The sequence below is a fragment of the Lynx rufus genome, unplaced genomic scaffold (assembly GCF_022079265.1).
Source record: "Lynx rufus isolate CCGP_SWC_20201006 ecotype Redwood Valley unplaced genomic scaffold, mLynRuf1.p SCAF_2, whole genome shotgun sequence".
Taxonomy (NCBI): domain Eukaryota; kingdom Metazoa; phylum Chordata; class Mammalia; order Carnivora; family Felidae; genus Lynx; species Lynx rufus.
Genome location: NW_025814834.1, coordinates 191,182,600 through 191,199,982, shown reverse-complemented (window position 1 = coordinate 191,199,982; position 17,383 = coordinate 191,182,600). Strand labels below are relative to the sequence as shown.

The window sequence follows — 17,383 nt, the reverse complement described above, 5'->3', positions numbered from 1 at the left end:
GAAAGAGAACTGTGGGAACCATGTGGTTGGTGTGAATGCACGGGGAGGGTGCTGTGTGGCTGGAGGGGCAAGAGAGCAGAAAGGGTTACTGTTCTTGAAACTCCAGATCCTACCCACTCTTTTTTTAAAAACATTTTTTAATGTTTATTTTTGAGAGAGATCAAAGGGAGGAGGGGCAGAGAGAGAGGGGGAGACAGAATCTGAAGCAGGCTCCAGGCTTTGGGTTGTCAGCACAGAGCCCCACGTGGGGCTCAAACTCATGAGCTGTGAGATTATGACCTGAGCTGAAGTCAGATGCTTAACTGACTGAGCCACCCAGGCACCCCAGATCCTGCTCAATCTTCAACACCAGCTCATAGGATCAGAATTTTAGAACTGGAAAGGGTCTAGGAATCCACCTATTTAGAATTCTCCACTTTGTAAATGAAGAAATGGAGAGTCCCCTTCTATGATTATTCCTGTCCTTTACTTGAGTTGTTTCTGAGCATTTTTTCTCCAGGTTTAGCCTAGTTTTCCAAGCACCTGCCGTTAATGGCTACACAAAGCTGTTCTTTCAAGTTTTTCTTCTTAGATCTGCTACTGCTTCAGAAGGCCTTTATGATTTTCGAGCTTACCCATTGGTTTTGCCTATTATCATTGCCTGTTCCTTCATTCTGGTTATCTTACAGGCACTTCCTCTGCTAATCACATAAATGCTGTGCCTCAGGACTGTGTCCTTAGCCATGTTGTTTTCTCAAGCTACACAGTTTGTTTAACTGATCTTGTTAACCTCTCAACACTTTTTAAATCTACGTCTATATCTTAAGAGTCTCTCTTGAGCTCTAGAGCATTATATTCAACATTGTGCTTAATACCTCTATTTGCATATACTACAGTCCTCTCAAAGTATGTCCAAAACCCAACTCAATCTTTTCAATAAAATCTGTGTCCTTAATACAGTAAATAGTACCACCCTCCACCCAATTCTCCAGTTTAGACTTCCTCTTCTCATCCATCACCTTCCCCCAGTCACCAAGTCCTATATATCCTATTTGGGATCTGTTCACTCTATATCTTCCTCTCTATTTCCTTCGTCAGCTCTCTAATTAGACTGTTATCACGTCCTAAATAGGGTTCCAACTGGTATTTCTATATCTAATCTGGACTCTTTTTTTTTTCAAGTTTGGTATTAATTTTATTCTATTTTCTGTATAACTTTAAGTACATAAAGGTTTATTTCCACAGGCCTCAGGAAATGGGTAGAAGTCACAGGACAATCTCTCTTCCCACCAAAAAAAGTTGCATATTTTGGTAAGTGTCCTAGAGAGAAAAACTGTAATTTACATTAGCAATGCTGTGCAAGATTCTTACACAAGACCTAAAACCAGGCTGCAGTGGAGATTTTAGTCCTTTGTTCAGGTGCCTGGACAGAAACCAAAAGCAGTTGGGCATGACAGGGCAAAGGAGGCAGTGAAGACGGAGGGCAGGCACCTAGCATGGAAGAAGGAAGGAATTCCAGATTCCTTGGAATGGTGTAGTTTCCTTGTTTGTTTTGTCTTGTTTTGTTTTTGTTTAAGTCGTCTCTGTAGGAAGGTGCTGGGCAGGGATCCCAGTGAAAGAAAGGGTCCAAGACTCCTTTAACTGGCCTGGGCGCAGGGCTCTGCCCAGCGGCCGATACAGCACAACCTACTCTCTCAGGTTCAGGCAGACCCAGGATGGAATGCAGAATAAAAGGAATGCCTACAGGAATCAATTTTGCTCAGAATGCTAGATGGCCAGGCTTCAGCCTTTGGTCCAGTGCGACCCCTGCCTCACCTGTCAACAGTGAAAAGTTAGTTTGGTTAGAAGAACCAGCTAGAATCACACCAGCCTCTGCTACCTTCGTGGGCATTGTTAGAAAAAGATGAACTTGAGTGAACATTCTGATCTGTTACTTCCTGGGGACCGCTTTATTCTTCCCAAATGACTGTTTGTTGGTCAAATAACCCCCAAAGGCTGAAAGCTAAAACACAGCAGTCCTGGTGTGCAGTTCCTTAAGAACGGACTGGTGGTGTGGTTGAGCTGACAGGGAAAAGCCGCACCTTCCTGCAGAAGATCAACTGACCTGTTCTCCCACCCAAATCTCAGCCTGAGGTATATTTCAGTGAAGGCAGGTAGCTGTGCTTCTCAGAGCAGAGAAGCGGTTTAAGAGCAGAAAGGTAGAGGAAATCTAGAAAAGAACCGTCTTGATACAGATTTATCCCACGGTGTGAGGGAGAGGGCAAAGAACCCAGTGGCACTTCGCTTATCCAGCAATTTCTGTCACTGTGGTGACCAACTTCTGCCCGTTCCATAGGGTCTTGAACTGCTCAGGGACTGGGAATTCATTCTGGGGAAAAAAAATGGGTTTTAATCCAAGCTCCAAAAGAAGCTGGGGTTAAATCTTACACTTTTGTCTCAATGCTTGCTTCCACTAAACTATTAGAGCTAGGTGCTATTAAAACAAGTAACATTCGGGGGCCCCTGGGTGGCTCAGTTGGTTAAGCATCCAACTCTTAATTTCAGTTCAGGTCATGATCTCACAGTACATGAGACTGAGCCCTGCCTCGGCTTCATGTGCTGACGGTACGGAGCCTGCTTGGGATTTTCTTTCTCCCTCTCTCTCTGCCCCTCCCCCACTCGTGCTGCACACACTCTCAAAAGAAATTAAAAAAAAATTTTTTAAGTGACATTTGGTTTCTTTCAGCAGGTCGTACATTATGGCTGACATGCAAAATCTGGTAGAAAGATTGGAGAGGGCAGTGGGCCGCCTGGAGGCAGTATCTCATGCCTCTGACATGCACTGTGGCTATGGAGACAGTGCTCCATATGTGCAAACATTTGACTCACTGCTTACCGGTCCTGTGGCAGAGTGCCTGAAGATCAGTAAAGAGATTGAGAGAGATGTGCAAAAACATGAGGAGATGGTCCACACAGTTCTGAAGTTGGAGCAAACTCTTGGTTACAGCCTCTCCATGCCAGCAGCCAGCAGGCAGTAAGCTTTCTGATTTGTTGGCAACCATCTCAGAGCAGATCCAAGAAGTGATAACCTTCCCGGAGTTCTGCCTCACCTCCAGACTTGGACTCATCTTTCTATATTCCGCACTGCTGCTAACATGATCATTCTAAAACGTATTCAGTCGAAATTAATCTAATTACATTGCTTAAAATCCCCCAATGGGTTCTCATAACTTGAAGATAAACTTCATCTTCTGTATTCTTCTTAATTCAGAACACTTGGTATAGAGCATTGCCTATTTTTCTGGCAGCATCTTCCAAATTTCCCCTCAAGCATACTTTGCTCCAGCCATAAGGATCTCATGGTCCTGCAAATGTTCCATACTATTGCATGGTTTCTGGTCCTCAGCTGTGCTATTTTTCTTCCTTCTGCCTAATTTCTTTGTTCAGTTAGCTCCCCATCCTCCCAGATGTAACTTGTGTCACGTCATCAGGGACTACTATACAAAATTATGTCTTCTTGGAGGAGCACTTGGAATTCTTGGCTGAATTTACTAAATAAAGTGATAGACTTTATATTCAAGGATTTTTTTTTCAAATCAGAGAATGACACCATGGGGTTTTAACTTTATAACATTATTCTGGAATCAGTGTGTTAAGACTATGGGGTCAACATGAAACAATATCCATACAATAGTGCACCACTTCAATTTGCTTCAAGTTGTTGCTTGCTTAACTTTCTTTTCCTATCTTTGCTACCATGGGTTTGCACTTTCAAAAAGAAAAAGAAAAAAAAAACATCTAATCTTTGCTTTAGGCTCTGTTTTCTGGAAGACTCTGGCTAAGACAAGCTTATAACCCCAGTTTGATTAATCAGGAAGAAGGGAGAATTTTTGGATTTGTTTTTGAGGTATTAGGGAAATAGACTTCCTTTTTTCCCCACTAGTTACAAATCTGGAAGGCTATATCCCTGGAAGCCACTGGCAGTATAAAAGGAGGGAGGTTGCTTAGAAATGAGCAAACACAGAGGAAACTGATCCAAGAAATGAACAGAAAATTTAAATCCCATCACACTATTTGACCCTGGATCAAGCCTCACCTGAAGGTAGAGCCCCTGGCTTTTGAATCTCTTAAAAATGAATAAACTCTAATTGATTGAAGGCTTCAAATGTCCTACATCTGAAGCTGCCTGTGTTTAGAAAAAGGCCTCAGTCTTACATCCTTGGCTCATTTCCAACTCCCTCAACTTCCTTAGGGCTATCTCCTCTGGCTTTCTCCAAGTAAGCAATGCCCTTTTCAATGATCAGAAATAGGTGTTTGGCTGAAGAGAGGCTGATCTTTTTTGTTTTGTTTTGTTTTGTTTTTTGAGAGGCTGATCTTAATATGTGGAAGAAAAGATTCTCAAATACAGAATATTGCCAGTGGGCTTCTCTTGAACATATAAAAATTCTGTCAATTATTGTTCTAGCACCTGTGAGGAACACAAACTTGAGCAAAATAAATTCCCTGCCCTTAGACTCTGATGCCCTAGAGGAGCGCTGTCCAAGAGAAATATAATGTGAGCCACAACACAAATGTGATCCATATATGCAATTTAAAATTTTCTGGGCAGCCACAGTAATACAACAAAAGGCAATAAGGAAAATTAATTTTATAATATATTCATTTAACCCAATATTTCCAGAATATTATCATTTCAACATGTAACCAATATAAAAAATTTATGTGTTATTTTAATTTGGGGGGGGGGGTACTAAGTTTTCAAAATCTGGTATTAAGTCATCTCATTTTGGACTAGCCACATTACCAGTGCTCAAGAGCCGCATGTGATTGGTGGTTACTTCATTGGCCAGTGCAGCTCTAGAGAGTAATCATACAGATAAACACTTTTATCCTATAGACTCTTATATGGTAGACTGTAATCAGGGCTATGTTGGGAGGTACAAATTTTGCGCTCTTCTAGCACCTGTGAGGAACACAATGTATACACAGTGTATATACATTGTATACAATGTATACAATGTATATGTAGTGACAAGCCCGCACTTCTTAGGATAGCCTTTTGGAGAAAGGGCATGGCATTGTTAAATTTGAGTCCCTCAGTGTTGAGAATGAAAGCTTTGGGTAACATGGTCCTACTGTCTTGGGAATCTCTTCCGTTTCACTCCCCTCTGCATCACCCCTCCCCCAAACTTCATTTGAAGATAGGTGCATGTGGGAAAGGGTTGAAAAAAGGCTTGCCTGGCATTGGAAGTTACATTTTGGCTACAGAAGGTTATTGTGGGGAGGAGGCAGAAACCTCCAGCCTCAGTCCAGCAACACCTACTCATTTCACTTAATTAAAAAGATTTCTCGGGGCGCCTGGGTGGCGCAGTCGGTTAAGCGTCCGACATCAGCCAGGTCACGATCTCACGGTCCGTGAGTTCGAGCCCCGCGTCAGGCTCTGGGCTGATGGCTCAGAGCCTGGAGCCTGTTTCCGATTCTGTGTCTCCCTCTCTCTCTGCCCCTCCCCCATTCATGCTGTGTCTCTCTCTGTCCCAAAAATAAATAAACGTTGAAAAAAAAAATTTTAAAAATAAAAAGATTTCTCTCAACTTTCATATTTCTTAGATCAAGGATGTTTTCCTACCCAACCACAAAATCACTATCATACCAGGATACTTATAATTGATAGATACTATTATCTAATATACAAGTCACATTTAATTTCCCTAATTATCCTTTCTAGTATTTTCTATTTTACTTTTAAGAGATCCTGGGGCGCCTGGGTGGCTCAGTTGGTTGTGTGGGACTTTGGCTCAGGTCACGATCTTGTGGTTAGTGGGTTCCAGCCCCAAGTCCGGCTTTGTGTTGACAGCTCAGAGCCTGGAACATGCTTTGGATTCTGTGTCTCCCTCTCTTTCTCTCTCTCTCTCTCTCTCTCTCTCTCTGCTCCTCCCCAACTTGCGCTCTGTCTCAAAATAAAAATAAAACATTCAAAAAATTGAAAAAAAGAAATCTTTTCCCTATTTTGAAGTCCAAACAATACTGTATTATATTCTAAAAGCTTTATAGTTTAGCTTTTCACATTTAGGACCTTAATACTCCTGGAATTGATTTTTGTGAGGAAGTAAGATAAGAGGTATCATTTTATAGATTTTTTTCATAAGGATACCCTGCGGTCACAGAACCTTCATTGAAAGACCATCTTTTCTCCGTTGCTATGCGATGCTACCTTAATCGTAAATCAAGTGTCTTGTATGTGATAAAAACGTAAAGAAAAGCAAGGAAGTGACTGTCATAAAAATCAGGCTAGTAGTTTCCTCGGGAAGGAGGCATGGGAGTGTATTTGGAAAGGGCTTGTCACTTTTCTGCTTTTGATCTAACGGTGACCTATCTTTTCAATACTTTTATTTGCCTTTGTTTCCTATTTCAGAATGGAGCTGTTATACTTCCCAAGAAAAAGGCTAAGACGGGCGCCAGCATCTTTGCAAAGGGAGTTTGTGGTTGTTCTCAGCTGGGAAAGCTGGCGCGAGGGGCAGAGCGGGTGCAGAGTCTAAGAGAGGCAAAGCCAAGACGCAGCCAGTGCACCGGGGACAGGGACGCGCCCACGACGCTCCCGGACCCCCGCTTGGAGGGGCCGCAGTGAGAGCTTCTGGGTCAGGTGACAGCGCAGTTCCGTCCGGAGATAAGCCACACGCACAGCCAGCCGTCCGCGGGGACAGCCCGCCCAAAGGCTGCCGCTCGCCTTTAGCGCCCTGCTCGCCCGGCCGCTAGAGGGAGTCCGCTCCGCCGTGGACTCGAGAAGCGTGCTGCGCCGCCGCGGCCTCTGGGAGGGGGCGGGCCTCGGACGGCCGCTGGGCATTCTGGGCCAGCGCTCCAGCCGCGTCTCTGCGCACCACCCCGTAGCGGAGAGCTTTGTGCTCAAGCTCCCCCTGCAGGTCCGCGGTGGAGCCCGGGAGCAGTAACGAGGCCGCGGCGGAGCCGGGGAGAGCCCGGGTTAGGAGGAGGAGTAGCCAAGGTTAGGATCAGGCCGGCGAATGGGTGGCTGAGCGGCTGCTGTGTGGAGCCCTGGGGTCTGTTCCCGCGGTTGCCGCGATCCCCGGGCGGGAGCGGACCCCGGGCAGCGGCTTGTCGTGTCTGCCTTCGCAGGCCAGACTCCTGTGGGTTCTGGCCCTTTCGTGGAGGTCCGCTGGGACCTCTTCCCAAGGCCGGCGACCCCTTGCTGTCATTTCCGGCTCCTCCAAGACATTGTAGGGAGTGCTCAGTAAACTTTAGGACGGGCATGGAATTGCTGGGGCGACAGTGGTCTGGGGCCGGTGGAAAGGTCCTGGCTGAAGGCAAGCGCTGTCGGAGCCCACAAGTCCGGGCTGCACCGAACAAGTCAGAATGTAGAGGGTGAAGGTAGTGGCAGTGCCACAGGCAGCAGGAACCCATCAGAGAAGAAAAGCCTCTCACCTGGGGTCTTTGCTCAGCACCTGGGCTGAGGTTTGGGGCTGGAAGAGGGAACTGGTCTTGGAGCTCCTGGGGGACTTTGGCTATTTTTGATTCTCTTGTTTGCAGGGAGCAAGGATTGAATTAAGTAACTACATCCGGGGTGTGGAGAAAACGAAGAAGTCTTGGAGGATTTGATCCAGGAGAGAGGCAAGCGTTACCTAGCTTCTGGGATGGGCAACAGCCTGTGCAGTGTGGATCAGAGAGGACGAAATGCCACAATGTGAGGGACTGGACAGGTGAGAAAGGAAAAGTCCCCATTCTACCACAGCAAGGCACAGAGTTGCTAATCTGGATTCTTCAGTGCAGACCTGGTTTTTCAGAGCTCCTTTCTCCTCCCCTACCCCTGTCATTTCAGCATTCTGCACTTCCTGGTAAGGGGAAAGATCAGCCAAGTCCCAGGGGAGTAGAAGTTTCTTCTCTCCTAAAGTTTAAACTCAATTTGTCAAAAGGAATAGAAATGCTATCTCGTCTCATCCTTGGGTAGGGGAAGGAGATCCACATTTGCTGAATGCTAGTATGTTTGTTTTGTTTTATCACTATTTTGAGTAGCTGAGGACAGTTGGAGGGGATACTGTGTCAGTAGCGTCAGGAAAACGAAGAACTTGCTCAAGAGCACACTGAATACTACTGACCTAGTCAGGATTAGGTTTAGAATCTAGATCCCCACGACCCCCAGACTCTTGACACTATGCTGGTATTTCCCAAACATTTCATTCATTTACCACCTGCGGATTGTTGCCATTCCTGGGTACTACCTGTATTGTTATTTTCATGTTTAAAATTTTTAAATTTCATTTATTTGAAGACCACACTTGTCCTAAGAAACACTCTCTATGAAATGATGCATTGGATTTATGCATTTGAATATAGCTTTATATGCTAAGATGTGTCTAAAAATGTTGAAATCATTTGAAATCATCTCATGTGAACCATGTGAAATCATCTCATGTCAGAAAAATACAAACTGCATTCGGAGACAATGTGCTGTATTATGCCCTTGCCTGGAATTTTTCTGTGCAGGAAAGTCCAGGCAACACATCTGAGTCTAAATTGCTCATCCCCAGTGTATTGTTTTCTTCCTTTAGATGAACAATTTCACAGAGAATGCCTCCTTTTTGTTTCTTCTCTACAGAACATTTTGCTTAACCTGTTCAGGGCTACCCTATTCTCAGTATGTAAAACAAGTAACAAAGTTCATAACTTTCAGGAGCTTACTCTCTCTCTGCCTCCCCCCCCCCCCCCCACCGCCACCCCAGGGAGTTAGTACAGACACATAGAATAATCTAAATCACTACTGTCCAAAAAGAACATTTCTGTAGTCAGAGGAATGTTCTATGTCTTTGCCTTATAATGTGATACCCCCTAGCCACATACAGCTACTAATTACTGGAAATGTGCCTAATGCAGCAGAGAAATTGAGTTTTAAATTTTATTTTATTTTAGTTAATTTAAATTTAAGTAGCTGTATGTGGCTGGTGGCTACATATTGGCCAACCCAGATCTATATATTTGAAATAAAATGTTTTCAAGGTCAGTTGATTTAGATTTAGATTTAGTGCCCTCCCCCAGCAGGGGAAAAAACACCCAAAGTGTACATGTTAATTGCCATTTAACTTCATTTTCTTGAGAGAAGATTAAGATTCTTTCCAACTTTCAGGGACTTCATGGTCCAAATAACATTAACCATTTTGAAACTGTGATCATCCAAGGCACATTTATAATTTGAGACACTTATGTAAATGTGCATCTTCTGTGTTTTATCACTGTTGAAGTATCCTCTAAAGCAATAACTTTATAGGATATAAGCAGAAATCTTAGCATTGCATTACTTTTGTTCATTGCAAATAACTTCTCTGCCAGCTGTGTATGTTTTCTTTCATTAGGGACATTTAGACTATTTAAAAATGACTTAAGTACAACCATAGCAAATATTAATACCATTTTCAACATATCAGTTCTTAAGTTTTTAATAGGGAATTTGGTGCATTCAGTTTCTTCATTGCTTAATAGCAAAGAGGAAATTTAGTTCATAGTTACCTCAATCAGTTTAGATTCTGCGTCAGATTATTTTCCTGGCACCCAAAGTCCAATACTGGTAGACTGGTCATACCTTGTTTTGTTTTGTTTTTAACCTATGCTAAGTTAGATATGTGAGATTAGGAAGAAGGCTTAAAAAGAGTATCTTTACAAAATAGTTTGCCTAGTTTCTTAGGATTAAAAATGTTTGAGAGACAAAACAAATCAAACATAATGTGTGGTCTTTGTTTCCTGATTTAAAGAAAAGCTATTTAAGACATTTTAGGGCTGCTGGGGAAATTTGAATAAGGAGGGGAGTATTAGGGAATTATTAATTTTGTTAGTTGTGATAACAGTAATGTAGTTAATGTAGGAGAATGTCCTTATCTGGAAATGAATGCTGAAGCATTTATATCTGAAGTGTTAGGAGATCTATAGTTTACTTTAAAATAGCCAAAAATGCACACATGAAAGATGCAAATATAGCAGCATGTCAACAGTTGTTTAGGTGTTGTGTATATATATAGATGTTCATTGTTCTATTTCTTTGTATGTGTGAATTTTTTTTGTAGTAAAAATTAAAAAAAAAAAAAAAAGAGTACCTGTCCCACAGTAGAGTAGTGAGATATTGGATGTGAAGCACTTGGCTCAATGTCTAGCACTCAATAACTGCACAATAAATATTCAATATTATAGCAAATACTGTAGTATTTTATTAGTGCTTATTGACAGATATTTTCCATCATAAGCTAATTTCTTGTGGAGAGAAAAAATAAACTTAGTGGGAAACACCAATTTCTGTTAGGATAATTTATAAAGTCAGTAAGGATAAAGTAAAACCCACCAAGAGCTTTTCCTCCTTGCCATTTCCTTAGTATATTTCAAATCTTGAAAGCAACGGATTTCCACATGTTGCTGTGAATGTCCTCTCTCATGACTTCATGCTATTACCTTTTTTTTTTAAGTTTATTTATTTTGAGAAGGTGACAGCAGGGGAGGGGCAGAGAGAGAAAGGGAGAGAGAGAATTCCAAGTAGGCTCCGTGCAAAGCCTGACATGGGGCCCGAACCCACAAACCGTAAGATCATGACCTGAGCTGAAACCAAGAGCCAGATGCCCAACTGACCAAGCTACCTGGGTACGCTGTGTGCTATTACTTTGTGTATGAGCAGATCTATTGGTATTTGTCTATAGTTAGTCTTTGAATTTTGCTATACTATGTTCCTGAGAACTACATTGTAAAACAGTCATCATAGAGCTGATTTTTCTCAAGGAATAGTTTGTAATTGAGTTTCATTTTCTTAGTCAAGAATTTTGTATTAGAAGAATCATAAAAGGGGCGCCTGGGTGGCTCAGTCAGTTGAGCGTCCGACTTCGGCTCAGGTCACGATCTCGCGGTCCGTGAGTTCGAGCCCCGCGTCGGGCTCTGGGCTGATGGCTCAGAGCCTGGAGCCTGCTTCCGATTCTGTGTCTCCCTCTCTCTCTGCCCCTCCCCCGTTCATGCTCTGTCTCTCTCTGTCTCAAAAATAAATAAAAAACATTAAAAAAAATTAAAAAAAAAAGAAGAATCATAAAAGTGGCCATGTTTTTACCAACATTGCTCCAACATTTACAAAGATCTATACATTTCTAAATAATGAAGTAATATTCCAAGTCAGTAGAACTTTGAAGCAAAAAAAGCAAACCTCAAATCTCCTTTTAAATGAAGAAATCGAGGCCAACGCAATTCTGTTGCGTTACTAGTTGGTCGTAAATAGCTAGGCTTCTTAAAGAATGTAAATAAATAGTCATGATTCTTTTTACCTTATTAGAATTTGAAAGTGCTTTGGATAAATTTGTTATTTGGATAATACATTTCTTTAACACTATATTGCAGGGCCTTGTGCCATGGCAGAGAATGGGGAAGAGGAGACAGGGTCAGTAGAGGCCTCAGGGTTCTCAGACTTGAGTGACTCAGAGTTGCTAGAGTATCTGGACCTGGAAGATACTCAGGAGTCAAGTGCATCACTTAGCAAGCCTGGTCCTTCTTCTGAACTCCCTGGGAAGGATGACAAGCTCACAAGCTTACCAAAATGGAAAAGAGGATTGGATGTCTCATCACCTATGGAGCGATTCCACCTTAAATATTTGTATGTCACTGACTTGTCTACTCAAGACTGGTGTGAACAGCAAATGGTATATGGGAAGGAGCTTCCTGGTTTCTTGGCTCCTGAGAAGGCAGCTGTTTTGGACACCGGTGCCAGCATCCACCTAGCTAGAGAACTAGAAGTTCATGATCTTGTGACTGTCCCCACCACCACTAAAGAAGATGCTTGGGCAGTTAAGTTTTTGAATATATTATCAATGATTCCTGTCCTGCAGTCAGAAGGACGCATCAGAGAGTTTCCAGTGTTTGGAGAAGTGGAGGGTGTGCTGCTTGTTGGAGTAATTGATGAGCTGCACTATACCGCCAAGGGGGAACTGGAACTGGCTGAACTTAAGACACGCAGGCGCCCTATGCTCCCTTTGGAAGCTCAGAAGAAAAAAGACTGTTTTCAAATCAGCCTATACAAATATATCTTTGATGCCATGGTTCAAGGGAAAGTGACCAGTGCTAGCCTAATCCACCACACAAAATTATGTCCAGACAAGCCACTGGGACCTTCAGTGCTGAGGCATGCCCGGCAGGGAGGCTTCTCTGTAAAGTCCTTGGGTGACCTCATGGAGCTAGTCTTCTTGTCTCTAACACTGTCTGACCTCCCAGTTATTGATATCCTAAAGATTGAGTACATCCACCAAGAGACTGCCACAGTGCTGGGTACAGAGATTGTGGCCTTTGAAGAGAAGGAGGTGAGAGGCAAGGTGCAGCACTATATGGCCTACTGGATGGGCCACCGAGAGCCTCAAGGGGTTGATGTGGAGGAGGCTTGGAAGTGCCGGACATGCAACTATGCAGATATCTGTGAATGGAGGAAGGGTGGTGGGGTGCCCAGCTCCATTCTAGAGCCCCTAGCCAAAAAAGTGAAATGAACAGAAGGGTATGCCTTCAGGAACTTTCAGCCTCCCTGCTTCTAATGTGCTCAGCAGAGGAAAAGAGGACCAATTTTTGAACTTAGCTTTCATGGAGAATATTCTTATTTTGGTTCTTTTCATATTTCCTCAAACTCTAACCACTCAAGTCAAGACCAAGTTTCAGGGGTGAGTGGGAGGAATCTGGAGCTATAGGTCCCTGGAACTTTGCTGTTAATTGCCAAGAAGACAGTTGCTCATCGTGGCTGGAGCAAAGGGCATCCTTCAGCAATCATTGCTTTCCTAAGAAGATCCTAAACTTTCTGTTAAGTCCCTTCCCTGTTTTTTCTTAGTTAACACTTTCTACATTTTATATAATAAAATAGAATGAAATGCTGTCCAAGTCAGTCGAACTGATTTTTTTTTCATAATCTCAATCCTTCAAAAATGACCACAATAAATAGTTGTGTCTTACATGTGTACAACAGAAAATATGAACAAGCATATGCTTCATAGTACTTTCACAATAGCAAAACCTAACCCTAGAAACTGTCCAGGTCCCCATCATCAGAAGAGTGTGGACGATGTACAGCAACCAAAAGAAATGAGCCACAAGGACACACAACAGTGTGGTTAGCACAGTTAAGTGAAAAGTCCCCAAAGGTTACATACAGTATGGTGCCCTTTTTATAAAGGGAGAACCAAAAAATTAAACACATTTTAAGGAAATTGTGAAGATAGTGGAGAGGAATCTCAGTGCATTTTAGAAGATAGTGGAGCTCTTGATTGCGAACATCACCAAAGAGGCCAGAGGAAAGAATGATATGGACATCACCTGGAAGGAAAAGGCTTGTTTATGCAGTCACTACTGGAGAATTTGCATATATAGGTGGAAGGGGGAGAAGAGTTGGCAGGGGTTGAGTTTATTTTTTATTTTATTTGTTTATTCTTTATTTTATTCTTATTTTATTATTTACATTTTTTTTTTTTAATTTTAGAAAGAGTGTGTGAGCCAGGGAGGGGCAGAGAGAGAGGATCTTAAGCAGACTCCATGCTCAGTGTGGAGCGTAACGTGGGGCTTGATCTCACAACCCCGAGATCATGACCTGAGCTGAAATCAAGCGTTGGACGCATAACTGACGAGCCATCTAGGTGCCCCAGGAGTGGAGTTTCTATATGAACTAGAAGGTCAAGAGGCAGCAGAACATGGTAAATATTGTTAATGTGACTCCATGTTCTTTTTTTTAATTTAATTTTTTAAATCTTTATTTTTGAGAGGGAGTGAGAGACAGAGCATGAACGAGGGAGGGGCAGAGAGTGAGGAAGACACAGAATCTGAAGCAGGTTGCAGGCTCTGAAGTGTCAGCACAGAGCCCAATGCAGGGCTTGAACTCATGAACTGCAAGATCATGACCTGAGCCAAAGTTGGATGCTTAACCAACTGAGCCACCCAGGCGCCCCAATGTGACTCCATGTTCTATGTGAACTGGTAAAACCTGGACATTTTTGGAGTTACAGTAGATTACCTCTGGAGGTGTTTTGAGCTACACACAACTTTTTTATGGACAATGGGAATCTTGGGGTAATAACTCTCATTTACTGAATGAATATTATGTACCAGGCATCATGCTTAGCACTTTGATGATTAAATCTGTATATCCATTAATTATCCCTGATGAGGGAATTGAGGCTTAGAAGGGTTATAAAACACAGTTTGAAAGTGGTAGACTCCAGCCTAGATATGTCTGACTACAGTGCCTATGTTCTTAACCATTATGCTGTAAAGTATTTCTCGCTGTTGTTAAGCCCCCTACATGGTATCTTATTCTAGGCCCTAGGAAGTTTGGAATCAAAATGGGGGCATAGTAAATAAACTGGACTTTATAGGATCAAGAGTATTAAGCTAACAGTCTTCAAGAAAACAACTTGTCAGGGTTCTGATGGCATCATGTTGGATATACTAGAAGGTTTAAAAAGAGGGAAAAGAAAAATAAGTTGGTTTCAGACAGTGACATTGTCAGAATTCAGTAGTTCTGTAATTCAGTAATACCCTGAGCTCTCAAATCCTTATTATTGTTTAATGTTTATTTATTTTTGAGAGAGAGACAGAGCGTGAGCAAGGGAGGAGCAGAGAGAGGGAGACACAGAATCTGAAGCAGGCTCCGGGTTCTGAGCTGTCAGCACAGGGCCCCATGCGGGACTTGAACTCACAGACCGCAAGATCATGACCTGAGCTCAAGTCAGATGCCCATCCGACTGAGCTATCCAGGAGCCCCTCAGATTTTTATTTTAAGTTAACATCTCCTAGTCATCACTTTATGGTTTCTCACAAGGTAAGTTGAGACATCTGTAGTTGGGGTCACCCCAGGATCATTGATGCTATTCTCTACAACAAATGCTTCCCGGGTTTGCAGCCTCCACATAGCTAATAATGTCATCTTTTCCTTGCAAATTCTGCCTAAAGGTATCTGAACTCCAAATTATGGACCTCTTGAATATTCAGTGAGCAGTTAAATGAAAAGAGATATCATAACAAAGCTATTTCTTGATTTTTTAAAATTTGCTTCCTTTAGTAAATAATTTAATCCTATTAAATTTGCATCCCTCTGCTTATTTTTAATGAGGAGTTTAATCTTTTTTTTTTTTTTAATTTTTTTTTCAACGTTTTTATTTATTTTTGGGACAGAGAGAGACAGAGCATGAACGGGGGAAGGGCAGAGAGAGAGGGAGACACAGAATCGGAAACAGGCTCCAGGCTCCGAGCCATCAGCCCAGAGCCCGACGCGGGGCTCAAACTCAGGGACCGCGAGATCGTGACCTGGCTGAAGTCGGACGCTTAACCGACTGCGCCATCCAGGCGCCCCAAGAGTTTAATCTTTTAAAATTATTCTTAAAGGCCAGTTTGTTGCATGTCTTTTAATTTTCTCCATGGTGGATTTTTCTTTTTTCTTTTAACATTTATTTATTTTTGAGAGGCAGAGAGAGACAGAGCATGAGCAGGGGAGGGGCAGAGAGAGAGAGAGACACAGAATCCGAAGCAGGGGAGGGGCTCTGAGCTGTCAGCACAGAGCCCAACACAGGGCTCGAACCCTCAAACTGCGAGATCATGACCTGAGCTGAAGTGGGACGCGTAACCAACTGAGCCACCCAAGCACCCCATTCTTTTTTTTTTTTTAATTTTTAAAAAATTTTTCACTGTTTAGTTTTGAGAGAGAAACAGAGCACAAGGGAGGGGGGTGGGCAGAGAGAGAGGGAGACACAGAATATGAAGCAGCTTCCAGGGTCTGAGCTGTCAGCACAGGGCCCGATGCAGGGCTTGAACTCACGGACCATGAGATCATGACCTGAGCCGAAGTCAGACGTTTAACCAACTGATCCACCCAGGTTCCCCCATGGTAGAATTTTCTGATTAAATAATACATGCTTATTATAAAAGTACATTAAAATGTAAGGAATAAGTTACTTCCTTTAAAAATTTTCAACTATTGCTTTGGTTATTGCTTCTCTGTTTTGTTTTGTTTTGTTTTGTTTTGTTTTGATTCTCTGATATTCATCAGAGAATCCATATGTTTAGAAACCCTGCTGGTGTGGTGAGTGTGACAAGAGCCACAGGTAGAATATAGGACTTCCAAGTTCTTCAGAGAGATTATATGAGAGAAAGGCCCCATAAAGGTGTGAAGAGAGATAGAGGTTTTAGTGATAGCTCAAAACGTAACATCTATTAGAGTATAGTAGGAGAGGAACCAAAGAAGTGTGTTGTGCGTGGTAAGAGCTTCAGCCAAAATGCAAATATTTCTTCATGTACATCACAGTCCACACCGGAGAAACACTTTATACATGTGGTAATTGTGCTGAGGCCTTCAGAGCTCAAGTCTTCATATTCATCAGAAAGTACATTGCAGAGGAGTTTAAGGAGCTTTGGTCAAAGCTTAGATGATCAAAATAATCTTTTCACACATAGGGACCTATGAAAGTCAAGAATGTGCCAACGTTTTCAGTTACAGCACAGGTATTCACATTCATTGCACAGGACATATAGGAGAGAGAGTCCATAAAAATGAAAGTAATACACAATAGTATGGGGCTTTAACACCCCACTTACCTCAATGGATAGATCATCTAGACAGAAAGTCAATAAGGATACATTGGCCTTATGACACCTATCAGATGGATTTAATAGGTGTCATAAGGCCAATGTATCCTTATTGACTTTCTGTCTAGATGACCTATCCATTGAGGTAAGTGGGGTATTAAAGCCCCATACTATTGTATTACTTTCATTTAAGAGCACATGGGACATCCCGTAGGATACATCACAGGTTAGGCCACAAGATGAGTCTCTAAATTCAAGAAGATTGAAATCCTATCAAGCATCTTTTGCAACTACTGTGGTATGAAATTAGAAATCAATTACAAGAATAAAACTGGAAAAAAACACAAACACATGGAGACTAAACACCTGCTGCTAAACAGTTAATGGGGCAATGAATAAATCAAAGATGAAGTTAAAATCATGTTGAGGCAAACGAAAATGGGCATACAACTCCAAAATCTATGGGATGTAGCAAAAGCAGTCCTAAGAGGGAAGTTTATATTGATATAGGCCTACCTACCTCAAGAAACAAGAAAAATCCAAAATAAATACATTTATACCTAAAGGAACTAGAAACAGAAGAGTAAGCAAAGCCCAAAGTTAGTAGAACAAAGGAGATAAGAGCAGAAATAGGTGAAATAGAGATTTTAAAAACAATAGCAAAGGGGTGCCTGGTTGACTCAGTTGGTTAAGCATCTGACTCTTGATCTCAGGTCAGGTCATGATCTCACGGTTTGTGAGATTGAGCCCTGCTTTAGGCTCTGCACTGACAGCGCAGAGCCTGCTTGCAATTCTCTCTCTCTCTCTGTCTCTCTCTCTCTCTCTCTGTCTCTGCTCCTTCCCCACTTGAACTCTC

The 17,383-nt window shown here is 42.4% G+C and overlaps 1 protein-coding gene across 1 annotated transcript; it reads left to right on the top strand.

The window, feature by feature from the left end:
• The first annotated feature begins 6,862 nt into the window (after positions 1 to 6,862).
• Positions 6,863 to 12,832, top strand: EXO5 (exonuclease 5). Its single transcript, XM_047085615.1, has 3 exons — positions 6,863 to 6,955; positions 7,498 to 7,667; positions 11,323 to 12,832. Exon 3 carries the CDS (start codon positions 11,334 to 11,336, stop codon positions 12,453 to 12,455), a length of 1,122 nt encoding a protein of 373 aa, XP_046941571.1. The 5' UTR covers positions 6,863 to 6,955; positions 7,498 to 7,667; positions 11,323 to 11,333; the 3' UTR covers positions 12,456 to 12,832.
• Positions 12,833 to 17,383: the final 4,551 nt, after the last annotated feature.

Bases quoted from the DNA above. Each gene is read 5' to 3' on its own strand.
- EXO5 (XM_047085615.1), top strand. From the start codon at position 11,334: ATGGCAGAGAATGGGGAAGAGGAGACAGGGTCAGTAGAGGCCTCAGGG.